This window comes from Penicillium hispanicum, assembly GCF_028827665.1.
Source record: "Penicillium hispanicum strain IBT 35686 chromosome Unknown utg000005l_segment0_segment0, whole genome shotgun sequence".
Taxonomy (NCBI): Eukaryota; Fungi; Ascomycota; class Eurotiomycetes; order Eurotiales; family Aspergillaceae; genus Penicillium; species Penicillium hispanicum.
The window spans coordinates 1,665,453-1,692,608 of NW_026623197.1; the positions used below are offsets into that span (position 1 = coordinate 1,665,453).

General features: G+C 50.5%; 12 protein-coding genes across 12 annotated transcripts; 6 read left to right on the forward strand and 6 right to left on the reverse strand.

The window, feature by feature from the left end:
• Positions 1-564: 564 nt before the first annotated feature.
• N7459_006096 (uncharacterized protein) lies at positions 565-1,148 on the forward strand (the record flags this gene model as incomplete). Its single annotated transcript, XM_056945280.1, has 3 exons — positions 565-598; positions 727-863; positions 1,008-1,148. 3 exons carry the CDS (start codon positions 565-567, stop codon positions 1,146-1,148), a joined length of 312 nt encoding a protein of 103 aa, XP_056799615.1.
• Positions 1,149-1,434: 286 nt separating this feature from the next.
• Positions 1,435-2,759, reverse strand: N7459_006097 (proteasome regulatory particle base subunit RPT6; the record flags this gene model as incomplete). The annotated part of the gene is made up of 3 exons (XM_056945281.1): positions 1,435-1,693; positions 1,784-2,459; positions 2,525-2,759. 3 exons carry the CDS (start codon positions 2,757-2,759, stop codon positions 1,435-1,437), a joined length of 1,170 nt encoding a protein of 389 aa, XP_056799616.1.
• A 574-nt stretch (positions 2,760-3,333) lies between these two features.
• On the forward strand, positions 3,334-6,918 carry N7459_006098 (calcium/hydrogen antiporter; the record flags this gene model as incomplete). Its single annotated transcript, XM_056945282.1, has 5 exons — positions 3,334-3,463; positions 3,520-5,369; positions 5,421-6,362; positions 6,423-6,586; positions 6,654-6,918. The coding sequence occupies 5 exons, from the start codon at positions 3,334-3,336 to the stop codon at positions 6,916-6,918; spliced, it is 3,351 nt and encodes a 1,116-aa protein (XP_056799617.1).
• Positions 6,919-7,331: 413 nt separating this feature from the next.
• N7459_006099 (FGGY-family carbohydrate kinase) lies at positions 7,332-9,278 on the reverse strand (the record flags this gene model as incomplete). The annotated part of the gene is made up of 3 exons (XM_056945283.1): positions 7,332-8,390; positions 8,452-9,012; positions 9,066-9,278. The coding sequence occupies 3 exons, from the start codon at positions 9,276-9,278 to the stop codon at positions 7,332-7,334; spliced, it is 1,833 nt and encodes a 610-aa protein (XP_056799618.1).
• A 707-nt stretch (positions 9,279-9,985) lies between these two features.
• Positions 9,986-10,606, forward strand: N7459_006100 (uncharacterized protein; the record flags this gene model as incomplete). The annotated part of the gene is made up of 2 exons (XM_056945284.1): positions 9,986-10,482; positions 10,540-10,606. 2 exons carry the CDS (start codon positions 9,986-9,988, stop codon positions 10,604-10,606), a joined length of 564 nt encoding a protein of 187 aa, XP_056799619.1.
• A 290-nt stretch (positions 10,607-10,896) lies between these two features.
• Positions 10,897-12,631, reverse strand: N7459_006101 (F-box domain protein; the record flags this gene model as incomplete). The annotated part of the gene is made up of 2 exons (XM_056945285.1): positions 10,897-11,744; positions 11,803-12,631. 2 exons carry the CDS (start codon positions 12,629-12,631, stop codon positions 10,897-10,899), a joined length of 1,677 nt encoding a protein of 558 aa, XP_056799620.1.
• Positions 12,632-13,149: 518 nt separating this feature from the next.
• Positions 13,150-15,782, reverse strand: ptpA (uncharacterized protein; the record flags this gene model as incomplete). Its single annotated transcript, XM_056945286.1, has 3 exons — positions 13,150-13,893; positions 13,949-15,659; positions 15,715-15,782. The coding sequence occupies 3 exons, from the start codon at positions 15,780-15,782 to the stop codon at positions 13,150-13,152; spliced, it is 2,523 nt and encodes an 840-aa protein (XP_056799621.1).
• Positions 15,783-16,764: 982 nt separating this feature from the next.
• N7459_006103 (cytochrome c oxidase assembly protein COX16) lies at positions 16,765-17,242 on the reverse strand (the record flags this gene model as incomplete). Its single annotated transcript, XM_056945287.1, has 2 exons — positions 16,765-16,845; positions 16,919-17,242. 2 exons carry the CDS (start codon positions 17,240-17,242, stop codon positions 16,765-16,767), a joined length of 405 nt encoding a protein of 134 aa, XP_056799622.1.
• Positions 17,243-17,691: 449 nt separating this feature from the next.
• nic96 (linker nucleoporin NIC96) lies at positions 17,692-21,099 on the forward strand (the record flags this gene model as incomplete). Its single annotated transcript, XM_056945288.1, has 5 exons — positions 17,692-18,119; positions 18,199-18,856; positions 18,920-19,898; positions 19,973-20,718; positions 20,773-21,099. 5 exons carry the CDS (start codon positions 17,692-17,694, stop codon positions 21,097-21,099), a joined length of 3,138 nt encoding a protein of 1,045 aa, XP_056799623.1.
• A 424-nt stretch (positions 21,100-21,523) lies between these two features.
• N7459_006105 (RibD family protein) lies at positions 21,524-23,392 on the forward strand (the record flags this gene model as incomplete). The annotated part of the gene is made up of 1 exon (XM_056945289.1): positions 21,524-23,392. One exon carries the CDS (start codon positions 21,524-21,526, stop codon positions 23,390-23,392), a length of 1,869 nt encoding a protein of 622 aa, XP_056799624.1.
• Positions 23,393-24,120: 728 nt separating this feature from the next.
• On the forward strand, positions 24,121-25,781 carry N7459_006106 (RCC1 domain-containing protein; the record flags this gene model as incomplete). The annotated part of the gene is made up of 2 exons (XM_056945290.1): positions 24,121-24,903; positions 24,957-25,781. The coding sequence occupies 2 exons, from the start codon at positions 24,121-24,123 to the stop codon at positions 25,779-25,781; spliced, it is 1,608 nt and encodes a 535-aa protein (XP_056799625.1).
• A 263-nt stretch (positions 25,782-26,044) lies between these two features.
• On the reverse strand, positions 26,045-26,974 carry N7459_006107 (Chromosome segregation in meiosis protein 3; the record flags this gene model as incomplete). The annotated part of the gene is made up of 3 exons (XM_056945291.1): positions 26,045-26,563; positions 26,619-26,697; positions 26,754-26,974. 3 exons carry the CDS (start codon positions 26,972-26,974, stop codon positions 26,045-26,047), a joined length of 819 nt encoding a protein of 272 aa, XP_056799626.1.
• Positions 26,975-27,156: the final 182 nt, after the last annotated feature.

The window sequence follows — 27,156 nt, forward strand, 5'->3', positions numbered from 1 at the left end:
AAATGTAGAACATGCACACCAAGGCAATCGACCAGAGGGGAGGGAGGGGGGAGGATGAAGATCCCCGAAGAAGACACCGAGATAGAGTGGGCCCATAGCGCATCATGGCATGCTCGAATTGAAACAGTTTGCAAGGGAGAAAAGGATTGGAAGTATTGAGTACGCGGGATGTACTTGGCGTTGGGGCGGGATATCGGCACGGTATGGGCCAAAATATGGGGAGGGGCGTTGGGGGTGGACCCTGGTTGACGATGGCGGTATATACCTAGTTATATAGTTGCCATTGTACGTTCCCCCAGTACTCTCCATCCGTCTTCACTCTATCCGTCCCGAGATACTCTGTATATAGAGGTGGTACTCTGTATGTTACCGAGTACGATCGACCACACCATGAATATTACGGACAGGGCTTAATCCACGACTAAATGATTCCAAGCGCCCCCACCGATCCGCCGGTCACGCGGGCACTTTTAGGGCCGCGTCAGTGCGGAGATCCACTTGCTTCCCTTCCTCTTCTCGAATTCGATCGGTGGCGAGTCTATCGTGGTCCAATGGTTGCGGACCATGTCTGGAAGTACACGCTTACAGGATGTGCACAGTATGTACACTACACTCATATGGTAGATTGATCTCTACCTGCTGTAAGTCCTCACATTGCCTTGCTCGCATGCCACCTAAACGATCCCCACGAATCTCAAATGCCTTTCCAGTAGCTTTTGCTGCCAGTTTACCCCATTCGTCATTTCATGGCCGTCCGCCAAGACATTCAGCTGGGATGGGCCGGACACTGGGGAGATCCGCGCCAAGCGGTCGATCCCGATAGTTCGAATCACAATAATGATGCCAAGTCTCTTGGGAAAGAGGTGAACTATGTACACGGTAGTATACTTCAGACTTGGTGGATATTCGCCAGGAGTTCACCCTACTCCGCCCAGGGCATGTTATTCACCTTACAATCAATCCAACGTTAGGGTATGACCTTCGGCACTTACTCCAATTCCATATAGAGCATATCCAAGTTCGGCCAAGAGCATAGGGATGACCGCCAAGCCATTGACCCAGGCCTGCATAGCCCCTACTCGCGAGGCGTCCGCACAGAGGGCACCGAGGTTGGCCTGCTTTATGTGTCAACCGCTGGCAGCCGATGATTGTCTCATTCTCACCCACCTCTGAGTCTACTGCGCCAGGTCGGGTTTCCGGTAGGCGACAGCGCATTATGCACATGCCACTCGCCAGGATTCAGAAGAGTAAGCCAGTCATGAGTACGGATATTGGTTTTGGATACGGTCACTCAAAGAGGCTATCAATGCAAAAGATTGTCATACGTCAATCTAGTTGGGGAGGCGAGTGGTTAGGGTAGGATTGAAAACTAGTGGTACAGGCTCGTCCATGCTCCCCCCGCCCCCGGGCACTCTCCGTATTGTGGGTATTCCTCTACTTCCACAACTTTGAGACTGCGACCTCCTTATCGTCATGCTTGTTGAGGATCTTGGCGGTAGCCAGGTCAAAGTCCTCCTGTGTAACATGCACTCGCCGTTCACGAAGCGCGTACATACCGGCCTCGGTACAGACACCCTTGAGCTCGGCGCCGGAGCATCCATTCATCTTCTCGGCAATCTTGGTCAAGTTAATGCCGCGGGTCAGATTCATAGAGCGAGAATGGATTCGTAAGATGTCGGCACGAGCCTCGACCCTGTGGGAAGAATCAAAAGTCAGAACCAAATCATCACATAATCATTCCAACCAGAATCAAGCGTCCACTCCGGGGAAATAAAGGACTTACGATGGCGGTGGGAACTCAATCTTCCGGTCGATTCGCCCTGGCCGGAGCAGGGCTGGGTCGAGAATATCCAGTCGGTTGGTCGCCATAATGATCTTGATGTTCTTGGTTGGTTCAAACCCGTCCAGTTGGTTCAGCAACTCAAGCATCGTCCGTTGCACTTCTGAATCTCCACCTCCCGCAGAGTCTATCCGACTAGACCCAATACTATCGATCTCATCCATGAAAATGATGCTCGGCGCGTGCTCACGGGCCATGACGAACAGCTCGCGGACCATCCGACTGCCTTCACCAATGTACTTCTGCACCAGCTCTGAACCACTCACGCGGATGAACCGACAATCAGTGTGATGAGCCACGGCTCGCGCCAGCAATGTCTTGCCAGTACCCGGGGGCCCGTACAGTAGAACGCCCTTGGGCTGTGCGATACCTAGAGACTCAAACAGTTCGGGGTGTTTGAGACCGAGCTCGATCACTTCCTTGATTTCCTTGATCTGCTGGTCGAGACCGCCAATCATATCATATGTGCTGTCGGGGACCTTCTCCACCATCATCAGCGAGACCAGAGGGTCGACGGAGGATGGCAGCATCTTCTCCAACTTGTAAGAGTCTGAAAGGAGGGCCACTCGCTTGCCCACTGTGAGCTTGGCAATATCGACGCCGTCTGCAATATCCACCACTGTATTGAATACCCCTGTTAGAAGCCTAACCTGAGCGAAAAACTTGTGTGCACCAACAACGTACCATATTTTCCTTCCGGGTGCACTTTCACCAACACCTTCTTGGTACTCATCACCTTCACCACCTCGCCAACGTATGAGCCAGGTTGCTGAAGCAGACCCAGCTCCTCGCGCAACAGACGTACTCTCGAGTTGTAGTCATTACGCTGTGCCTCTAACCGTCTGAGAACTGCCTGGCCCTGAATGATTTCGAGCTTCATACCCTCAATCTTATTGCGGTAGTAGTTGTCCAACGCCATGGTGGACAGAGGGATAACGTGATCGATCGGCGGCAGAGTCAAGGCTAGAACGGAGAGAAAAAGAATGAATAGAATGAGATCGAGAATAAAACTGCCCACTAATCAGTCCAGGACGGCGCCGACAGGGGATGAAAGGAGACGTAAAGGCGATGACGATGTTGAAAGGGCGTTGGAGCTGGGTCCAGCTCGAAGCTGCGGGAACCAGCACATGACTATGATTGGTGCCTAAAATCACAGGCCGCAGAGCCACAAAGCAAACCAAACAAAGGCGACCGAAGCCGCCTGCCCAGGTGGGCAGCTCCCCGCAGGATGAGTCATGTGTCTTTTGATTGGCGGCAGTCAACCACGGGTCATCTGAAAGCTCCCAGTCTCCACGCGGCCGTGTGCAACCTGGGCGAGCCTCGATACGCATCTCAGCTGATGCGATGTGGATGATCGAAATCTGAGTTATTTTGGTTTCAGGCGCTCCCGTCATGTAACAGACTTTCTCACGATATCTATTACGATACTGGCTTTTTGAGGATTCTCTCTGTTTTCTTTGCTCCTGTCGATTTGTTCAGACGGACCGGCCAACATGGCAGGCGATAAGAGAGACACAGATAGTCCCCAGCCAACCCGTCCCTTGGGGACACCGGGCAGTGACTATACTTCGGGGCTGTCAGTACCTCCTGGGAGATCCACGGCCTCAGTGCGAAGGACCTACGGTGAGTTTTGAGGGGTTTCGTGTAACGTGAAAGTTGGGCTAATACACTGAGAGCAGGGACCCTGGATTTGTCCGCCGTCGATTCGTCTTCAGAAGTGCGCCTCGACGACACCCAAGAGGACCATTCGAGCCGAGCGTTCACCTCTGCCACCGCGGGTCCCGAAAGGCCGAGGAAACCCTCAGTGACTCGTCGCATGTCGTCCAAACGACAGGTGCCCCATAAGGGACAGGAGTTCTCAACCGACGACGATCTCAAAGAAGTCGAGGAAGACTTTGCTCTGAAGCAAGCCTCCACTACCCAACCCTCTCCGAGAATCCGTCCCTTACGTGCACCAAGCTCCACCCTGAGACGACGGCCCAGCGTACGGCCCAGCCCGCTGACGAGAGCTGACTCGGACAACTTTAGCGAAGATGATACCGGATTGCCAGATCCTGGGTTAGACGCGTCTGGGGAGCTTCCATCTCTGAGACAGTCCGACGAAGGCAGTGATATCGACAGTGTTGACGAAGCTCACCACTCGGAGGATGAAGGTGCAACCAGTGATGCGGAGAGCTTCACGCTTAAGGATCGGCAGCAGGCCATCAACGAAACTCATCCATTTGGTATCAGAATTTGGAAGCCAGCCATTTACAAGAAGAGTCGCTCGGTGGAAAAGACCGCTGAGGGTGATATTCACTCATCCCCGGGTGGCCGAGTCAGTCCCATGCTTTTCTTGACAAATCTTTTGTGGTCATTGTTCTTCGGATGGTGGCTTGCTCTTGCTGCTCTGTTCGCCGCGATTGCATGCTTTTTCTTCGCCTATTCCTCCAGCGCGGTGGCCTACGGAAGAGTCTTCTCGGGGCTTTCACGTTACCTTCTCTACCCTTTTGGATGCTTCGTTCTTCTGGAGACCGACGAGCATTACGCGGAAGAAGATGAAGGCGAAGGGCGCAGCATCAGCGAATATGAACAATGGCAAAATGGCGACTTGGAACATGGCCGTCTTTTCTTCGGTCCACGCAGAGACAGGTCACTTGTTGGGCGTCGGCGAAACAGCGTTGACTCAGCTGGGGAACAAGACAGCCTGCTGGGCCGGCCTCAACGGGGCCAATATGAAGAATCGCAGCTCCCTCACTCAAAGCGCCGTCTATTTGGCCGCGGCGAGTGGACCCTTGGCCGTGTCGTGTTCTTCGTGTTCTTCTATTTTCTGGTGGGGCCCCTGATTCTCGCGGTGTCACTCATCTGCTGGCTGTTGGTCTTCTGGATTCCGATGGGTCGTGTGACCCTCATCCTGGTCAGCCATCTTCGACGTCATCCTCTTGCATTGTCGTTCCATTCCGACACCTCATATGCAAGACTTAGCAGTAGTGGATCTTCTTCATCATCCATTCTCCTGTGCACCTACCGAGCTGCGGGGACAAGGTATTGGAAATACACCATTGACGGCACAAACATCTTCTTCATCAATCTGCTCGGCGTTGTCGTCTTCGTGGTTGTGGATTACTTCCTTCTTAGGAAGTTCTTAGGCGTGCAGAGCTGGCTGACGCACCCTGGACTCATCTTCACCCTCGCCCTTTTCTCCATCATTCCTCTGGCCTATTTCATTGGTCAAGCTGTGGCCTCAATCTCAGCACAATCTTCAATGGGCTTGGGTGCCGCGATAAACGCGTTCTTCTCGACTGTCGTAGAAGTTTATCTTTACTGCGTGGCTTTGACCGAGGGCAAGGCTCAACTTGTCGAGGGAAGTATCATCGGCAGCATTTTTGCGGGTATTCTGTTTCTGCCCGGATTGTCTATGTGCTTCGGTGCTATCAAGCGCAAGACGCAGCGATTCAATGTGAAATCCGCCGGAGTGACCTCGACCATGCTGCTCTTTGCCGTGATCGCGGCCTTTGGTCCCACGCTTTTCTACCAGGTCTATGGCAGTGTAGGTGTCATGTCTCCGTTTCATTCGACCATATACTGACCGTCGTCATAGCATGAGCTGAACTGTCATGCTTGCGCTGGCTCCATTGGAGCGGACAGCCGAGACTGTCGACAGTGCTATTTCACCCAGACCGCCGCGGTTCAAGATACCTTCTTTGAGAAAGCAGTTCAACCATACGCATGGTTTGCTGCCGTGTTTCTCTTCCTGTCGTACATAATCGGCCTCTGGTTCACCCTTCGAACTCACGCTGCTCTGATATGGGCTACTGAAAATGAAGAGAAGAAGGCTTCTCATACTGTCCCGGAATCATTCTCTTACGAACCCAGACACTTGCTTTTCCCAACGGGAGTCCCTGAAGCATCAGGTGCTGCTTCAAGTCACAAAGACTCAATTCGAGAATCACAACTGTACAAGCGGATTCTAGGCCAATCGCTCAGGCATGTTGGCTTGGAGGATGCCAATGCGGCCAATTGGGAGCAGATGGAGACCAGCTCTATGGCAGGAAACAGAGGAAATATTCCTCACCTAGTTCCTCCACGAACAGACGGAGATGAACGCCATCTTGTACCGAAAACAATTCATGGTCTGACTGGGGAGGACAACGAACGTCTTGTGCGGCAGGTCACCGAAGTTGCGGCCACAGCTGCTGCAGTGGCTGCTCGGGATGCTGCTCGGAATCGGAAGATCGCGACACAGCCGCTTGCTGGACGTCAGGCTGGTCGCACCCTCACAGAACACGCCAAACTTTCCGGTGAAGAGCCCGAAGATATCGGTCTCGTCATGGAACCCTCACATGCTGGCGGAGGGCATGATGCTCCAAACTGGAGCAAAGCTAAGAGCTCCATCATTTTACTGGGAGCCACAATCCTCTATGCAGTAATTGCTGAAATTCTCGTCAACACAGTTGATGTGGTGCTCGAGAGCGTGGATATCGATGAGAAATTCCTCGGCATCACACTTTTCGCTCTAGTACCCAACACGACCGAGTTCCTAGTATGTTAAACCGAAGGTGAACTACCCTAAGGGCTTCTGCATCTTACTGACAACTAACAGAATGCGATCTCGTTCGCGATGAATGGAAATATTGCCTTGTCTATGGAGATTGGTTCAGCCTATGCATTGCAAGTTTGTCTATTACAAGTACCCGCTTTGGTTTTTTTCAGTGCCCTATATACTCGCTCTTTCGATCCAGTTGAGCTCGCGAGTCACTCCTTCAAGTAAGTGTTTTTCCCCTGCTGTCCTACCTACAGACAAAGCATCAATTTCTCACAATTTGCAACACAGCCTGATCTTTCCTCAGTGGGATATGATCACCGTGATCCTGTGTGTTTTCCTATTGTCGTATGTCTACGGCGAAGGAAAAAGCAACTACTTCAAAGGATCTGTCCTCGTCTTGACATATCTTGTCGTCGTGATTGGATTCTACCTATCAGGCTACAGCAACATGGACAGCATGGGCGTGGATCGATTCGATACACTCGCGCTGGGTACCAGTCGGTCTGAAAGTTTCTATACTATCGGTCGAACTCGCGCCGGCGTGGCGTACTGAGGCGTGACTTTTCAGTAATCATTGCTCTCTTCAAGAAGTCTTTTTGATTCCCACAGATGATGCATAGCATACAAATACTTGCATAGCAGTTTCAATAGCTTACATTAATGAACTGTCAAATGGCTATCTGCCTTGTATTGCTCTGTTGGGCATTGATTTGACATCTGGCTCTTTGACCGCAAAATTTTATATCCGGTACAATGCAAAGATGGGCATTCGAGAGACATTCTTGAATCGTAATTGCCTAGTACTTGTTTGGCTATTAAGCATGATGAAGACCGATCGGCCCCGAGTATCTTCCAGCTACTTCATTGAGTCCATTCTTGAGGCCTGTAGAATCCATCCATCCACTCCTTATGAAAAGTTTGAAACAACAGCGAGAGACATATAAGAGAGAAAAGTAACAAACAGAGCTAGATCGAGCTCCACTCGCCAACGGCCTCGTCAACCATCTGACGATACTTCTGTTGTTTGAAGCATTGTTCCAGGAAAACCTGGTATTTAGCCTGGAGCAAAGATTTCTCCTTTGCATCTACCGTTGGCATCACCTTCTTGCCGGGCTTACTCATGCGATCCATGATGTCCCATAAATTGTCGGTTCTGCCTTGAGAATCGGCGCTAGCAGCCTTAGCACCTAGCATAGCTGCCCCATGGCACACGGCAGCATGGATGTACCGTGGGATAACGACTGGCATGTCGCAGGCCGAAGAAATAAGATTGACGAGGATGTCATTCTGACATTGTGAGCCAGACATGAAGATTGAGGTGATGTTATGGCCAGCCTGGTTCATTGTCTCAACAATTTGTTTTGTTTGTAATGCAATGAATTCCAAAGTGGCATAGTAATAGACGGCCAGACCATCCACAGTCTTGTCGCTCGTTAGGCCGAAGATAGATCCAGTCATATTGGGGTCAGCAATGGGAGACCGATTACCCCAGAGATCACCGTAGAAAAAGAAGTGACGCCCGAGGTAGGGCACACATGGAGCTTGTTGATCTTGCACCATCTCTTTGAGATGCTCGTTCAGATATTCGTATATATTGGCGTGGTACGACTCAGCGATCGAAGTGGCTTGGTTGAATGCTGGATGAGTCTCGATGACGTGCTTGAGCAGCTCTCCCGTTGCAGACTGGCCACCCTCGGCCATCCAATATCCGGGCAGAATAGTGTCCCGGTATGGACCCCAGACACCAGACACAAAGACAGGGTCGGGAGACATCGCCAGATGACAGGTTGAGGTTCCTGCAACAGCGGCAAGGCGAGAGAATGCCTGCGTCTTATCATTTTTGGCTACCTCGGCACTCAGCTGCCCTATTCCCAAGTTGACTTTGGCACCGACAGTGCCAATCCAGCCAGCATATGCATCGATCACGCCGCTGCCAATGGCAATGCCCGCTGGCAAGCCCAGCTCTGCTGCAGCCTTCTCACACAGGTAACCCACAAGTTCACCAGCGCTCAGGTAGTCGCCGTTCTATCTTATGAAAGCGCATTGGTTAGCTATGCGTCCAATCTTCATAATATTTAAGGCTCACCACCCCGTCGACTCCGCCCATGCGCTTAAAGTTATCCTCGATCAAATCACCCAACCCGATTTGATTCAGGAAGTCTTCCTGCCATCCTTTGACACTACCGTCGACACCGACTGGTACATAACCTTGTTTGCAGACAACGCTGCAGAAGCTTCGTTTCTCGTTTCCGGTCGCAATGTGAGTGAGGGCATCACTCAAGTCGTAGAATCTACACTTGTCAAACAGCTCCTTGGGCATATGGTTCTTCAACCACAGAACTTTGGGGATCTCCATCTCAATAGACATCTTTCCGCCGACATAGCGAAGCAAATTGTGGTTGGTGGCGTTGATCTTTGCGGCTTCGTGGACCGGACGATGATCCAGCCACAGGATCACGTTGCGATCCGAGTCGAAGTTAGGGCCGGTCACTGAGACCGGCTCATCGGTTTCATGATTGAATACGGACAGGGAACAAGTGGCGTCAAATCCAATGCCCCGGACTGTCTCAGGGCTAATGTTGTGCTGACTGATAGCACGCTGAACAGCAACACAGATGCAGCGCCAGATATCGGAAGTGGATTGTTCCTAATCGTGCGAGTCAATTAGTCGCCCGAATGAAAGTTGGGATCATGACCTACATAATAGCCATGCTCTGGTTGCCAGAGTCCAATGTTTTCAGAAGCCAAACCCACAATGTCACCCTTGGCGTCAATAATACATGCCCGTGCACTACCAGTCCCCACGTCGATGCCGATGTAATGATCCAGGTGCACTGTGAGGTCTTCCCGGGGGTCAGTAGAGGCCTGCCGGGAGCCCTGGCGAGAGGGACGACGGTAGGGCAGCGAGGTCATGATATTGTCACTGCAATCTCGCTCAGAACTGGCGGAGGGGGGAACGTAGGAAATATTGGGGGGGGGGGGGAGCTCCTAAGCAAGGTTAGCTGACAACACGGGCCAAAAAAAGACGTAGGGATGCGAACATACACGACCACTTGTCAATGATAAAGGGCGCAGTAAAATCTATCGACCTGGAGAGAAAAATTTCGCCCTGTCAATTGAGTTTGTTGGAGGAGAGGATGTGATAGCATCGGTCCGCTGGAGTGGGCGCCTGTGGGGTAGAAAGACGGACCACACAGAGCCGACCGGCTTGCGGTTTCACGGTCTTGTGTGATGGAGCTACCTTGCCCTTGTTGAGGCTTGGGAGTAAAGTAAAGACAGCGAGATGCCTGGGAAGAGATCGTATCAGAGACTACGGTACGAATAATGATGTATATATTTATTATTACACTGCATGATAGTGCCCAGTCACCGAATCTATCATCCTACACAATGAAATCCTCCGACTCGCGTACACTACTCCTTGACAGAACCAGTCCATACTTACACTGCCGATTTCCACGGTGCAGCTGTCGTGTATATGTACATAGCGCATAGTTGATAGCGTATAGCAAGTAATATAGCGGGACAAAGCACGGCCCCGACCGCTCGGCGGCAAAACAGCGAATAGGCAGAACTTCCTCGGAGTTCCTCTGCCACTACCACCACTGCAATATCGCAACATGTACCTTCTGTCCCTGCTGGGGGTGGTCTTACTCTTGATTGCATCTGCTCTCGCTGACCTTCCCGCTTCAACTGAAATCTTCTACTGGCCCATCGGAGCTTCACAACCTTCTCTTCTCGCGCGCGTCGCTTACGATCCGGTTTCGTTGAAGTCCAACCTGGTGTCGTACCATCCTCCCACCGATACCAGCAAAGATGGCCTCGTTCGTGTTGGCCTGTATACTATGCCCCTCACAATTCCCAAGCAATGGAGCGGAAGTCTCGTGTCAGTGTCATCCTTGACAGATGATGACCACGGACCCAGCTTTCGCCTCCATCTCGGCCCTGCCACCGAGATCTACCACGTATCGCTAGTCGCTTCCTCAACCACTCCCAGTCGCCAGGTGGAGCTGGTGCCGAATGTTCCCGGAACACAGCCACGGTTAAACAAACCGGTGATCATCGGACCAGATGGACAAGACACGGAAGAGGAAGGGGAGAAGTCTCTATTGCAGAAGTAAGTACAGAGTCGGCATTACGGCACATTTCTTCAGCTAAGCTCTCTATCTTGCAGATATTGGTGGGTGCTGTTGATTGTCACATTCCTGACTTTGTCTGGAGGCGGCGAGGGACAGTCATAGAATTGGATAGAGTTGGATGATAGTTCGCATATTAGATCGAGGCAACTTTTGCAAACGTCAATTCTTCTCCGGGATAATGCCGGTATTACCTCCGACTATGCGGGTTTACTGCGAACATATGCAGGTCTCTCGATGAAGATCTAGAAGATCAAAACCAAATGCACCAAGTCAATGCTGCCATGCAGTTGGTATCAAATTTACCCAATGGTCGAATTCAAAGGCATTGGAGGACAATCCTGCTCTCGGACGAAGGCACTATGTTGCTCTATTGCCTTTCCCCCTTATGGCCGTCAGGATGCTGCCTCCACGGCAGTCCAGTTGCTGCGGCTTTCAACCATCCGACTGCCCGTGCCGTAGGACTTCAAACTCAAAAGCATGAGGCCACGATCAGTGATTGCAAGCAGTTCATCCTCCTTGCCTATAAATCGCATCTGATAACACACGGCGTCTAGCTGGATCACAGTAGGTCGCAGCTCCGGGAATCCCTCTGGCAGTTGCCATGACTCCGGGTAAAAAGAATCGTCCCCTGTGATTAGAACATGGGGCTCCAGAGCCCAGACAGAGATAGTCTTCCAGCTAGCAATGGCAATCCGGGTTCCAAGGGGCGATGCAGCGATGGGCGGTCCATGCGAAGTACTTGGTTCCTGGTATCCCCCTAATTGCGCCATGATTTCCCAGTCATCAAACCGCCTTCCTCGCTCAAGATTCCTGGCATGGTCACAACGATGACTCGGGGTAAAGGCCTCTGACTTGAGCAAACATGCAACAGTCCAATGTTGCACTCGGTGGGTGGCAATCCCAACTGCAAGATATTGCCAATGACAACGAGCCCCTAGAGATCCATTTTCTGCCTCATGAGTATAGAAGAATGGAATCCCTATCGAGAAACGAAGTGAGAGCGAATCAGAGAACACCACATTACATGCATTCTCATTGATACTTGGCTGCGGCCGGCCAATGGAAGGCACCCCATGGAGTCTCTGAAAGGAGCCATAGAGACTATGCGCTCTGTAGTAGTGGAGTAGTTGATACCCTCTGTCGTTGAATGATAACTTCACGGAGGGTCCTTGTCCAGGTGACTCATTTTCAGTCTCTGCTCCGTTCATTTCTGCAAGGACGTAAGAGTCATACCGAGAGTCTAGAAAGCATCAGTACACCGCATGAACGCATATCTAGTAGTGTAGGTTAGAGCGTACTGATGATTTGAGGGGAATCCATCTTATCACAAATCCGGTCCTCTTCATCTTCTCCATCGGCATCGTCCTGATCTTGGGTCTTGTATAGCACAACTTGATGGTCATGGGAGTGCTGTAAATGTTGCCATGATATCACAAATCTCTCGCGGTGGGCCGCAAAAGCCAAGGGCTCGTATCCGTTCATTTCTTGGAATCCATAAAGGCGGATGATAGTATTTGTCACGGAGCCTAGCTCATGGTGGGCCAAGAATACATTGCCGTTTGAATTTGACTGCACCGCCTGTTTAACAAAAGGATGGTTTGTGTCGAGACAATGTTCAATACGGGGTTGGAGACGATGCAGCACGTAGACTCCGTGAGAATCATAGGCCGCTTGAAGTACTTTGATCTCCCCCAGATGTCGTGCGGGCGATTCTAGCCGTCGCTGAAGGTTGAAGACTCCATCATCAAGACGGCCCACATAGACAGCCGGGTGGTCCTTGAACACCAAGAGGGCCTGGTTGTCGGAATCTGCAACCTCGAGAGTAGATGCGCGGCAGTCAATCACCTTGTCCCCAAAATCGAACACTTGAAACTTGGAATGGAACTCGGCGCCGAACAATTGACGATGAGAGTATCTCAGGAGTAAGTGAAGCAGCTGCTTGGTTGATAAAGATTCAGTATCATCGATTCGGCTCGGTGTTTGAGATATTTGAGTGACGAGCAGATCACGACTGTTGGAAGCGATCTCGAACAGAGCGCGACAGCAGAAAGCCAGTTGCAAATAGGCTGATGGCTCACAACTTCGGAGCACGAGCTGGACCAGCTCAATGGGCAAGGTGAGCAGCATTTTGTAGACGAGAAAGAAAAGACACAATGAGGACAGGGCGGGCAGGGCTCATAGAGCCTTGATATTTATAGAGTGGGAAGATGGAGTGGCGCACGGTTGCCTGGGGATCCACACGCTCTCACTGCTCGGTGTCCGTGCGATCAGGCAGAGCCGCCTCTGTTAACTAGCATCCATACATAGGCTCCAATGTGGGGTTTTGCCTGTATCTACGTACACATTCATGACGCTACCTAGCTAGGAAACTCGCAGGTATGTACCAAGTTGGCGGCCAGTGTCCTCGTACCAGTCGTGGAATCGTGTGAGACTGCTTACACTGTGCACAGAGTATAATCAACACACACAGAGAGAGAGAGAGAGAGAAGCGAAAAGTGAGAAGCGAGATTCTCGATTTCTCTGACTTCCATTTATATAACCAAAAGCCTTTCTTGGGCCTGAACACCCCAAAAATGCAAATCAAGAAAATACAGAGCATCCATAATGAAGAGCAATGGGTATCTGCTGTCGTCAAGGTTACCGCGTCAAAATTGTCCCTCATCCATCTGAGAGACAAGCCATTCAAGTATACTTTCATAACAGAGCACAAATTGACTGAGGTTTTGCACCATGCTAGGCCGCTGAGTGCGAAAATCCTCCACCGTCTTTGTGATCAGATCTAAATGGAGGTCCCGAGTCCACTCTGAGCGTCCCTCTGATGTAGCGCGCTGTGCACGTTGTCGTTTCAGTATGTCCAGCACACTGTCAACCGTACAAAATGTCCCGGTGCGACCACAACCTGCGCTGCAGTGGACTAATATTGGCCGTTGGCCGGTCGGCTCAGGATCAAGGCTCCCGAAGCCAGGGTTGCTGGTGGCACGGATAACCTTGTTACACTGTTCAATTAGGTTGAGTAAATGAGTCGGCTGCGATGTCGTCCCAAAGTCAGGCCAATAGGGATACTGAAGCTGTGTGATGTCTCGGAGTGGTTGGAAGGGGAAAGCCGTGTGGTAGAGGCTAAAGTGCCGTACAATGATGAACGGGTTTTCATTGGTCTCGTCGGGGCATTGTGTCTGCCCGTCTGAAACGGAAGGGTTCTGGAAAGTGTGATCAATTGACCGGCCTTGGGTTTCGATATGGATGAATCGTTCCGAATAGGCTTTGACCTTGAAGGGCCCATAATTTCCAGACCGCCAGAATGGGTGACACTTCACTTGTCCGCGTTCGACTTCGGCAGTCAATGACACAAGGAGTCGGACATCTTGCTCCCAAACCACACGCCAAAAGTCCTATACGAGAACGTCAGAGATTCAATAGTCAAGATGGAGTGACAGGACCACATACATTGAACGTATCCGGGACTGGGGCCTGGGTTGCAATGTATCGTCGGTTACTGAACTCAGCCTGGATGTGATTTGCGTTGACGTAGTCGCAACCCCCCAACGGAATACCCTCCAGCCGTACCCGAGAATGATCAAAGGGGTAGATGTCATTATAGCGGTTCTTCGTGCCCTTTTCGATTCCTGCCACTCTGTATGTTTTCGAAACCCCGCCAGCTGATGTGGAGGGCCCTTCGTATGACAGTGCTTGCTTCATACGTTCCAATTCCTTCTTTTCAAGGTCCAAAAACTTCTCTGAAACAGCGTGTCCTTGATCTCTGGCTTCGGAGGCCTCTCGGAGCCAGGTAGGAAGGTGTTGCCGTTTTGCCTCTGTCAAACCATCCGGTAATTTCAAAGGTATCTGCCCAACTCCTCCCATAAGATCCATGTTCTGGCGAATGTTTCCAAAAAAGGGATTCACAGCTGAGGCTGACTCAGGAAGAGCACATCCTCCAACAACAGGAGCCACAGATTGCAAGTTGATACTCATGGGAGAGCGTTTCTTGGGAGATGATCCGGCCATCTGTGACTGGGGCCGGCGTATCAAGAGCGGGAAACTGGCCGAGAATCCCCTGAAGCCGTAATGCAAAATTGATCCTTCACCCTTCCAGCCTTCCATCTGAAACTTAGATATGACGTTCAACAAGGGAGCCGCATCTTTTACATCGGCAGTGGCAGAGTCATAAACAATAATAATGCTGCACTCTCTCCATCGGGCAAAATTCCTCTTTTCCAGATCATTTGTAAATGTGCCCTCAAGCTTCTGCGTGTCAAAAGAGCGGCGTTTGAGCAGAGTGGTAGGAATACATAGATTCAACGAGCCTTTGATGTTGGCCTGAGAGAAATGAGCGTACGGTCGGACATCCAGTAGTAAGACCTTCTGTGGCGAGGATCGAAGTAAGTCAGCGCAGCGCTCAGCTGATATCCACAGGGATGGCTCCGATGATAAGCCTGTTGGAATGACGAGTAAGCATCTGGTGTATGAAAAGACACTTGTCAATCTCCCTGTCATACCTTGAGTGGACGATACCGCGCTTTTTCTAGTCGAGAACCCAGGTCCACTGACGTGCCCTTGTGGCCAGCTGTTCATCCCACGGTCTTTCAAATTGGAGGAATGAGATGTCTTTGGCCATGAATTTTTTGAATGAGTCTCACCACCGGGAGCGTGACCTTGAAGAGCCGATTCACGCCGTCCTTTGTCGGTTTCCGACTCGGACCTTAAAAGATTAACCAACCCCTCCGATACCGACTCTTGTGAATAGAGTTGTAATTTGGGGCTAGGCAGAGAGGACTGGGCGCGCGGTTGGGAGCCCCAGTTCCTTTGGGTATGTGGGCCTGGGTTTGATGTTGGTGGATTGCTAGAGTTTTCAACTGCGATGCCGAAGTAGTTGGGGCTGGGTCGTTCGGAAAAAGAACTGCTGGACTGAAGGCCGGAAGTTGATAGAGACAGGGCGGGTTGGAATGCTTGTGCTGGCCGGCCATCGTGAGGATAGCCCTGTGTGGCCTGTATCCATGGCGAGGAGGGCGATTGCCCTGGGCCTGTCATGGCAGTTGATCGTGGTCCAACCGCTTGGAGTCGAAGATGTAGGTGGCTTATCGGAACGAGGCAAACGATATCAGTTACACCATCTGATTGGTTTCCTCGGGATTGTAGTCCAGCGAGGAGTCGTGATCCTCTGCAAGCTCCAAGTAAGGACTCAAATTAGGATCTAGGGATCCTCGAAGCCTTACGACTCAGTCGCATCCGCAGCAGTGTGTTGTAGACAATATTGTTTGACGTAAGATGGGGTGGATGACATCGAGGGGTAGAGGCGAGAAGGGTCTGGCCAGTACGGCCGAAACTGAATACACCAATGGAAGCGAGGGGAAGAACCTGATATCAGAGGCATCGGTGTCATTCCATGATTATTAAGACGACCGGGGGGTGGCTTCCAGAAAAAAGGATATGACGTTATTGTGTGGGGACCACGGGTCCGGGCAACCCTCGGTTCGGTAACATTGGATTTTGGCCACATCAAATGGAAGATGATATACTACAATCCCGGCTAATCTGGATACTAGAGCTGAAAGATAGACCTTTTTGAATAATTATTGAAACTATACAAAGGTAGTATCTTGATATATCATTGCACTGCACGTTGCTGGGTACAAACAATATATGTACATACGCTCAACACCTCTCTAGCCCCATGCGTACCGGTTTCCTCGGTCAACGAGGTGGGTTCAACTTCCATTAGATCGAATAGCTACATACATGGTTAAGAACATTCGAAAGAGGCTAGGGGCCCAGATCCAACCATTTCGGGATCAATAACGATAAAAGCGCAGATTCTCCAAAGACCATTTACTTCAGTGTCGGAACCTGGATGTGCTCTAAGCCGGTATGATGGAGGAAAGCTGGTGTATCCACTCCGGTCGCACGTCAGTGTGATATGCATGGAAAGAAGGATCCAGGTCGATGGGAGCCACTTCAGTGGTGCGCATCAAATAGGATGGACTGATCGAAGGAGACTGTTTTGAACCTGAGTAATGCACCGGGAATTCGGGCCTGAAGCCTGTTGGCGGGCACAGTACAAGAATTGAGGACTGAGAAAAGGTCGAGTCAAGGATGATGATGATGATGTGACAGACCGCAGAAACACATCTCATCCCAGATATTATATGAAAGAAGAAGCCTCTGGGTACAGGTGTGTTCTGATCTCGGCGTTCAATTCAAAGACAAATGGTGGACGGGACTCATGTCTTAGCACAAGGCCTATCATTTGCCATCATTGAAACCATTCATAGTCTCCCATCCGGTTCGCCCTTGAATCTTTCTACTCGTTTCTGGTCCCAATCGTCCAAATCTTTTGCCATGAGTCTCTGAGAAGGCACAAGTCAGTATCATCATCTTAAAAAGACGTAATTGAAAACAACGTGGGTAGAAAACTCATACATAATATTCCTCTCGTTCGTCACCAATCACTCTCCGTCGTGGGTTTCGCTTGATTCCCTCTTCTCCATCTGGTCCCTTAAGCCCGAGTTCAAATGCTTCATCCTGGCTTAGTTGCTGAACCTTGCGATCATATCTTTCATAACGGAGGGCCGCGGCAGGAGTTAGAGCAAAAGATCCTGCTACAATGACTGCAATGAAGGGAAGACCGAAAAGAAGAAAAGGGTGACGAGGCAGACGTGCCCGGTAAACGGCACCCAGGCGTTCTCCTAGTGAGGATGACGCCGTAGGTGCTCGACGGAAGGTTTTGGACTGGAACGTAGGCATTGTTGCAAAATTCTGGGGCGAATCGCAGACCGAGAGCTGTGATGATTTACTTGAAGGCCGGTGAATGCGACTGGCGAATCACACGGAGAAATGATTATCCGAGCTACCGAAAGGAATTGTTTGGGCGTCGCGTTGCTTGAGCTTTCTTCATCACCAATTTGGCGTTCCTGGATTAGAACTGCCAGCATATGGTTCCTGCCAAAGCAGAATATCACGGAAGCTGCTTCTGCTAACAATTGGCTATTGTGTGGGTGTAGGTCCAGACTGGATTTCTTTGGTCTCTCACTTAGCCTCCCAAGACAGCGCCCAGCGCAGTTTTTCCCTTCCGCGGTCCCTGCAAAGCGCATCGAAAACGGCAATACTACAACCATTACCCAGGCCTGGCACAGAACCTTTTTGAAAATCATAACATCCGGCAAGGATCACAGCAACAGCCTACGAAATCCACTATGAGTTCCATCTTTGGAGCAAGCAGTCTTGGGGCCTCCACAACCCCCAAAACATCCAACCTTTTCGGCTCAAACAATGCGGCTACTGGGACCGCAAGTACCTCTGCTACACAGAACGCTCAACCCTTGCCCTTTGGCTCCTCCCAGGTTCAGCAACCACCTGCCCAGTCTTCTATTCTGGGGCCTCAGCCTCTAGGCAGCAACGGACAATCCCAAGAACGGCTTCCAACCCAAGCAACGCAGCCAGCATTCTTTAACAGCCTGCTGGAACGTGGCAAAAAACGACCCTTGTCTGCTGCTGTGCAAAGTGGGAACTTCGAAGACGTTCCCACACTCCAATTAGGGCTAGATGATATCCGCAGAAAGGCCCGGGAACTGGGTACATCGGGCAACAAGGTTCCTCAGCAGAATGCCACAGCTACAAAAGCGTAAGTGCATTTCCCCCAATTCTTTTACATCAGGACTTCGTAAGTGCCAGTAGCTAATATTATGGCCGTCCTCCAATAGCCACTATCTTCTTGCATCCTCAGGCATCTCTCCAGGGCGGACATTACGGGACCTTCGGTCTCTGGATTCCCAGGCATCCGTCGTGACGACTAGGGAGCCCGACAACTTTGACCCAGACAACCAAAGATTCCTAAGAAATATCCAGCAGCGTGGCCGGCAGGTGATAATCGCAGAAAGTCTCTCACGAGCCCAGAGGGACTTCGACACATTCTTGGAGGAGAAAGTGGATATGGACTGGGAAGAGCAACGCCAGAAAATCTTCGAACATTTTGGGCTCTCTCAAAAGGAGGGTGCCAGCGCTGGGATCACATCAACGACACGTGGTGCCTTCGGTCGATCCGGGAGACAGTTCAAGCCAGGAGGAACTGCGACAATCCACGGCCCTGCTGCATCCCGTAGAAGTGTGTTTGGCCGTACAGCTCTCGATAAATCCGTCATAGGTATTCCCGGGACTGGCCTCGCCAGCCGTCAGCTCTTCGAGGATCCGACAGAGCGAACTGAAGGACCTACTACATCCACACCCGATCTACGTTTTCTGCGAGAGAAAATGGGTCACTACGCGGAAAAAGTTCAGCAATTGAATGTCGCTCGGCTTCGGGGACAGACGTACCCCATCCTCCACGAGTTCTCGGAAGTCGAAATACATACTGGGGGCGATGTAAGCAAACTCTACGATTCTGAACTTGAGACTACTGTTGCCTCATCACTAATTACATGACAGGCTCCGCGGCAACTTTTTGACGCATACCAGGCTTTGGCCCAAATCACTCACGAGAGTCCAAACATCACCAGTCCTGCAGAACCTGGCGCAGTGAAAGAGCGACAGTATTCCGATGACTACTTGGATGATTCAACCAATTCCCGCCGGTCAATCAACCTCAAAAAACAGATCCTTGAGGGATCACGGAGTTTCCTCGAACGGAACTTCTACAGTGAGATTGAAAACATCATCTCCAGAAACCCGCGCGAGGCACAGCTGGGTGGCATTCCCACTGTGATCAACAAAATCCGTGCTTACATTCGCATTCGTGCTTCGAGAAAGGATCTAGCGCCAGATGGCGAAGAACTGCAGATGGTTGGCCAGGACTTTTGCTGGATCCTGATTTTTTATCTTCTTCGATGCGGATTTGTGACAGAAGCTGCCGAATATGTCAGTCAGGATCCCGGATTTAGGTCGCTGGACCACAAATTCGTGACATATATGACAACCTACGCCCAGAATAGGCGTCTACCGCGGGATTTGCAGCAGAAAATTAACGGGGAGTATCAACAAAGGTCACGAAATGCACCTGACAATACTGTTGACCCTTACCGGATGGCATGCTACAAGATTATTGGCCGCTGTGATCTCTCCAGGCGTCGCCTAGAAGGCCTGAACCAGAGCGTCGAGGATTGGATGTGGCTACAGTTTACCCTCGCTCGAGAGGATGATCGGGCCGAGGAAGCTGCCGGTGATGTTTTTGGACTTGAAGACATCCAGACTGACATAACCGAGATCGGCCAAAAGCATTTTACTAAAGGCCAAGAATCTGGGGGATATGGGACATTTTTCCTTCTCCAGATTCTAGGAGGCATGTTTGAGCAGGCGGTTGCTTATCTGGGGACTTATGCTCCCGTCACCGCCGTTCATTTTGCCATTTCATTGGCATACTATGGTCTTTTGCGCGTGTCCGACTTCTACGCCTCTGGAGAAGAAATTCGTAAGTCAAGCCCCGGATTACTTGGCTTGCTCTTTTTGTTAAAAACTAACCTCAATACTTATCGTCGGGCGTAGTGTCTTTCACAGTGAAACAGAACCCACAGATCAATTTCGGATATGTTATCACGCAATACACACGGGAATTCCGTACTGGCTACGTGGAAGCAGCCATTGATTACTTCACCCTGATTTGTCTCAATGCGGATCTACCTGGTTCCTTGGGCAAGTCTCAGTCATCGGTGTGCCATGAAGCTTTGCGCGAATTCATCCTTGAGACTCGGGACTTCGCTAAATTATTGGGTGACATTCGTTCAGATGGTACCCGAATCAAGGGTGCCATCGAACGGCGTATTGATCTTATCAAGTTGGTCGACCAACAAGATTTCCTCAGGAACATTACTGTGCAAGCTGCAGGCGTGGCGGACGATAAAGGCTTGATCACCGACGCCGTCCTTCTTTTCCACCTGGCTGAGAATTATGACCGTGTGATTGATATCATCAACCGAGCATTGTCGGACGCGATTGCAGTCGAGCTTGGAGGTACCATGCCAAAACTTCAACCTCTTCGTCCCAGGGTTGAGCAGAGCCAAGATGGCCATGCGGACGATCAATCGAGAACTGTGGAACCCGGAAACAGCCTGAGCCTGGCTGCCATGGATGACCCCGTCATCTTGGGCAAGAATATGATTGTCCTCTATGATTCTAACCCAATGTATTACGCAAAGATTCGCCAGTTTCACCGGGATGCTTGTGGTCTGCTACTACGCATGATGCAAGCAAAGATTGAGGTGGAAGCTGGCAGGTGGGCACCGGCACTTGATGTATGTGTTTGTAGTTCTATGTTCCTTATGTTCCAGATGCTAATTTCTATTCAGGCAATTGATCAACTGGGAGTGCTCCCGTTGCAAGCCAGGGGATCTATGCCACATATCCGCAGTGCAGCCCAAGCATTCTCGTCTTTCCCAGAGATCATCTCTCGCAACATCGGCCATGTCATCATGTGGTGTATCGCGTGTATTGGCCATGAACGTCGCCGACAGACTTCGGGCCCTTATGAGACTGATATGCATCAAGGGTTTGCGGAACAGTTACTGGGCATGGCCAAAGATCTCATGGTGTTTTCCGGCATGGTAAAATACAAATTGCCTCCCAAAGTCTACGAAGCACTAGCTCGTGCCGGAGCAGATATTGGAGCGTATTAGAGGTTGCTGCAGTTAGATTAGCTTCATGTAACGTAATTGTCAGTGGCACTTTCTCCGATTGCTTCTAAAGCTTTTCTGGCTGTTGTGCAATCCATACATTGTGCCAGAAATATATTAGCGTTGAAGCGTTTAATCGACCAAATCGTCTGATAGATGCGTGGTAAAATTTCGTATCGTGTTTCATTCCCGGAAGTAGGAAGAAGTTCTTTGCTTTTCCGCAGTATTCATTATTGCACATCGACTTGTCGGTCCGCCAGCAATGCCAAGCCTCCGGGGATTTCTTCAACTTTCGACCTCCAGCCCCCGGCAGTCCCACCTTCGCACTATGGAGGTGCCCCAATCGACCAGATGTTACACCGCCATCGCTCACTGGGAGACCACTGAATTGCCCTATGTGTGCATCGCCAATGGGTCTTAGCACAACATGGACCATGTCTCCCACGCGTTAGTCTCCAGTCCACAGGTGGTGGCATCTGGAAGCGGCTCAGCATCCCCGCACCACGAAGATATACGATCGATAGAGGCTGCGAGATCAATAGAAAACAACGACGCAGAACTGGCACTCGACATGCCTCGAGAAGATGCCACGGATGAGAACGCTTCCAAGCTCAAACCAGTCGCGACCCCCATGAACTTGTCCGGCGCACTGGAGAAGCAAATCCGACAAGGTGAAGCAACCGACTGCTCACAGAACACGGAAACCAGCGAACCCAGCGGGCCTAGTTCAAGGGTATCGGAGATCGAATCTGCACATACTTTATTCAGCAACCCGCCCAACCTATCAAGGATTCGCAGAGTGTTATTCGAGTGCAGAGATCCAATTGAGATCAGCTTGGAGGAATTCGAGACATACTGGCCATTCATCGATAATGTATGGGTCAAGCAAAGATCAAATGCTAGCAAGGAGGGTCACTGCACTACGGATTACTACATGTGTCGATTACGACGACCGACGCATCGCACGTCCGAAACCCGTCCATTACCGGAAGGAAAACGTCCTCGGAACAAGCGCGTACGAGAAGGTGGTACTTGCAATTTCCAAATTAAAGTTGTCCGATTTGAGGGAACGTATTCCACGGTCACCATTGCAAGAACACCCGGGAGCAGCAGCGCCCACTCCCATGACCTTGACTACATCGACCGGGTCAAGCGCAATTCGGGGCTCATGGAATGCGCACGCCGAGAATCCGTCAAAGGATATCTGCCGTCCTCAATATATACCAAGTTCCAAGAGGAGCCTGAAAAGCTTCACGAAGCGGGGGGACGTTTCCTTACTGTGACCGACGTGCGCAATGTCTCTGCTAAGTGGCGCATACAGAATCCGGAGGTCAACCTTGTCCCACATGAAGGTTACGAGTACCAGAAAGGTCATGGCATTGTCAAGTCCCGAGGCGCCGATAGCAGCAATGAGAGCACGCAGGCAAAGACCGCCCGATCAATGTCATCTCCCTCGTTACCACCAGATACCTTATCTTTCCCTCAATTTCCACTAGACTTCCTACAACCTTACCTCCCAAACCACTTTGAGCGGCGCGAGCTTCCTCACGTTACACTCTCTTATGCCTCCTCAATGGACTCGAAAATCTCCCTTCGACACGGGATGCAAACGGTACTGTCAGGGCCGGAGGCAAAACTGATGACTCATTATCTTCGATCGCGGCATGATGCAATCCTTATTGGGGTAGGGACTGTTCTCGCAGACAATCCAGGATTGAACTGCCGCCTCGAAGGGGCCGGCGGGTTCGGAGGTCTAGGAAGAATGTGGCAGCCTCGTCCGGTAGTCGTTGATCCCATGGGACGGTGGCCTGTTCACCCTGACTGCCGGATGCTCCGAACTGCTGTGGAGGGCAAAGGGAAGGCGCCATGGGTTGTGGTCTCTCCCGGAGCTCAGATCAACCCGCAGCGGCTCATGATGCTCAAGGGCCACGGAGGTGATTTTCTTCGCATTGTGGAATACAACCAGCACTGGCGATTGCGCTGGGAGGCAGTGCTTCGAGCCCTGGCCTCCGAGGGTATCAAAAGCGTCATGATCGAAGGGGGCGGCACAGTCTTGAGTGAGCTGCTGAACCCCGAGTACACGAACTTCATTGACTCGATCATCGTGACGGTGGCGCCGACGTATCTCGGTCGAGGCGGCGTGGGAGTCAGTCCGGACTCTAAGCTTGATAAGGGGGGTAATCCTAATGCCGCCTTGAATCCACGCGACGTGAAATGGACACCATTGGGTCAGAACGTCATTATGTGCGGTAAGATCCGCCCGCAGGAGATTGAGCGCCCGATCGAAGGTCAATAGATCATTGAAGCTTTTCTCCCTGGATAGAAATTGAAATAATAACAAAAATAATAATAAAAATAATAATAAAAATAAGAATAAAAATAAGAATAAAAATAATAATAAAAATAAGAATAAAAATAATAATAAAAATAATAATAAAAATAAGAATAAAAATAAGAATAAAAATAAGAATAATAAGAATAATAAGAATAATAAGAATAATAATAATAATAATAAGAATAATAATAATAAGAATAATAATAATAAGAATAATAATAATAATAATAATAATAAGAATAATAATAAGAATAAGAATAATAATAATAATAATAATAATAATAATAATAATAATAATAATAATAATAATAATAATAATAATAATAATAATAATAATAATAATAATAATAATAATAATAATAATAATAGAAGATGATGACCTTGGGATTTCACTCCGAACTTGCAAAAGCTTGTCCCGGCTTACATTATATTAGGCTTAAACAGACCTCGGAGCCATAGTTGGTGATTTGTGTCGTTAGTTGAGCTTGGGGAAGGCCCCCGGGCCGGTTATCCCGTGCTTATGTTATGGATACGGAGGGCCGGAATGCCGCATTATTTACGTTTTTCGTGTCTTGGCAGGATTTTTTCCCCTTGTCGCGTCTCTTCCCTTTCCACCCAGCTTTGTTTTCACCCTTCTTCCCCTCCCCTCTCACAATCCCCTCGGTGCTTCGCATTCCAAAGCAACAAATATGCCTCCAAAGAAGACTGCTGCGGCCACCAAAAAGACTGCTGCAAAGGCGGCCACCTCCAAGCCTCCTACGAAGACTTCAGCCAAACCTGCTGCTATAGGCCGCGGACGCCCCAAGAAGATGGAGACCGAGGTTAAGACAAAGACCACGGTAAAGAAAGAAACAGCCGAAAGCACAGGTAAACGGAAAGCTGCAGCCACTACCACTACCACGACCGCGACCGCGACGAGAAAACGCAAGGCCGACGACGCCGAGGTGAAGCCTCGCGAGCCCAAGAAAGCTCGTGTCGTACAGCCTCGCGCCCCGAAACCGAAGGTTGTCATAAATGAGCCCCCGAAGGATCGACTGAACGTGTACGTCTGTGGCGAAGGAAGCTCCGGCGAGCTTGGTTTGGGTACGGCCAAGAATGTCATTGACGTGAAGCGGCCGCGCCTGAATCAACTCTTAGCCGCTGATAAGGTGGGAGTGGTTCAGGTCGCCGTGGGAGGTATGCATTGTATTGCTTTGACCCAAGACAACCAAATCTTCTCCTGGGGCGTTAATGACCAAGGCGCTCTTGGACGAGACACTGCTTGGGAAGGTGGTTATAAGGATATCGACGACAACAGCGACTCGGATTCAGATGACGAAGACAGTGGGTTGAACCCTAAAGAGTCCACCCCTGCCGCAATCCCTGCGGATGCCTTCCCCGAAGGAACTGTCTTTGTTGAAGTCGCCGCCGCGGACAGCGCAAGCTTCGCTCTGACAGATGACGGCCAGGTTTACGGCTGGGGGACTTTCCGCGTAAGATTGACCAAATCTTTTTGATTACAATCTGGAGCTAATTGCTTTTACAGAGCAATGACGGAATTCTTGGCTTCGACGCGACCCATAGGGTACAGACTACACCCATATTGATTCCACAGCTAAAGAAGATCAAGCACCTAACGTGTGGTGCGAATCATGTTCTTGCCTTGAATGACAAGGGAAGCGTTTTCTCCTGGGGCTCTGGCCAACAGAATCAGCTCGGCCGTCGGATCGTTGAGCGCAACAAGCTACACGGGCTGCAGCCGCGCGAATTTGGGCTTCCCAAAAACATCGTACACATTGGCAGTGGCTCTTACCATTCCTTCGCTGTTCACGCATCTGGCAAAGTTTACGCGTGGGGTTTGAATAGCTTCGGTGCGACTGCTATTCGTGAAGGCGCTGGTGATGACGAGGCTGCAATCGTGCACCCGATCGTCGTGAAATCGCTCTCTAGCAAGAACATAACCCAGCTTTGTGGTGGCTCACATCATTCCATCGCCAGAACTGCCGATGGTGAGTGCTTGGTGTGGGGCCGCCTGGACGGTTTTCAGAGCGGCTTGAAGGTTGACACCATAGCTGATGACGCGCTTATCAAGGATGAGCGTGGACGGCCCCGAATCTTGATTGAGCCTACCCCAATTCCAGGTATTCATGCCAAGGTCATTGCAGCCGCCTCGGATCACTCGCTTGCGGTTGACGCCGATGGCCGTGCCTGGTCATGGGGTTTCTCTGCAACCTACCAGACTGGACAGGGTACCCAAGACGACATCGAAGTCGCCACCATTATCGACAACACTGCCGTGCGTGGGAAGAAACTGAACTGGGCTGGCGCAGGTGGCCAGTTCTCCGTTTTTACCGAACCTGTCAATGTCTGAGGCACCCTTTCCCCTTCCGGTATCTTACCGGTCCTGTGTTTTTGGACCTGGAGTCCCAGTCGTGATAGCTACGTTCGGCAATTTATTTTCCCAATACTCAGAGGTTCAATGTGAAATTAGTTCTACTCCTACAATTCCACTACCCTATCATAGTAATACGGAATATTTTGTTTCTGTAGTATTTGAACAAGGACTGCACAAAGATCAAGACTTCAGAAGGGTTTCATCACGGTCGTGTATGATCAAAGTATCTGTTGTCAGAGCTACATCCCCAACTCATTCATAGCTTCGTATTCAGCGTCGAAGTCATCGTGCACCTTCTTCAACATACTAGATATCGCGTCAGGCTGCATGGACAAGGCTTCATCCTGTTCTCTCAGAAGATCATCAAGATCATCATCATCGGGCTCAGGATGACTGGGTAACAGAGGCCGCGTCATCCCCTTAGATTCTGGCATGAACAGGTCTTTGTCTGTCGTATCAGCCTCATTCTGCAGCGGCCGAGTATCAATATTCTCTCGAGGTACTACCACTTCCCCGGCAATCTGTTTGGAGGAAAGCCTAGTGGGTAGGTCACGATTTTCCAGGACCTCTCGTGGGGTCTCGAGGTGATCGAAGACCCTTCGTTTCTCGTCATCAATCCATTCCCGTCTCATCGTCTGCATACGTTTCGTGTGGCCCAGTTTTTCGATTATTGTCAAGCCGTCTGCGAATTTCGCACGAGGAAACAGGTCGTCGAGCCAGAGCTGGTAGAAGTTCAATAGACGGGCAGCATCTGCAAACTACGCGAGCTGTCAATTACGATCGCCCATATAGTACGTCGGAGAATCCACCAACCTCATGTCCTTTGCCTTTAAGTCGGAGATTTTGTTTCGCGGTCCTTCGCAATTTCGGGATGCCTGGCTGTGAGAGTAAACTGGAAGAGACCTTGTTCAGTTTCTAATCCAGCCTGTTTCAAGATGAAGCACCTACCGGCCCTCGTCTAGCTTTGCCACGGGTTGCCGTTTCTTAGTTACTTTGACCTCTTCATCAAGACCAAGCCCAAGCGAGGTAGGGTCCGCAGCCGGCTGTTGGGCGGCGACGTCGGACACAGACGCGCTGTTTCCCTGGAAAATCTCATCCAAGCCAACGTCATAGTCGAAAAGGTCATTGACATCGTGGGGCGAGTTGGTCCGTTCAGGATCGTCGTCCATGATTGAGGTTGGAAGATAAGAGTCTTGGAGTTGTCGTGCGTTCACGTACAGAGCCGAACGCCTGTGTACAGCCTCAGCATTGCGATAACGATAACACAGAGAAGCGCGTGCTGGACGCGCCGAGTTATCAGCGTTATGATTGGCTAGTTGACAAGCTCCCGCCCGTGGTGCACTAAGCCAGA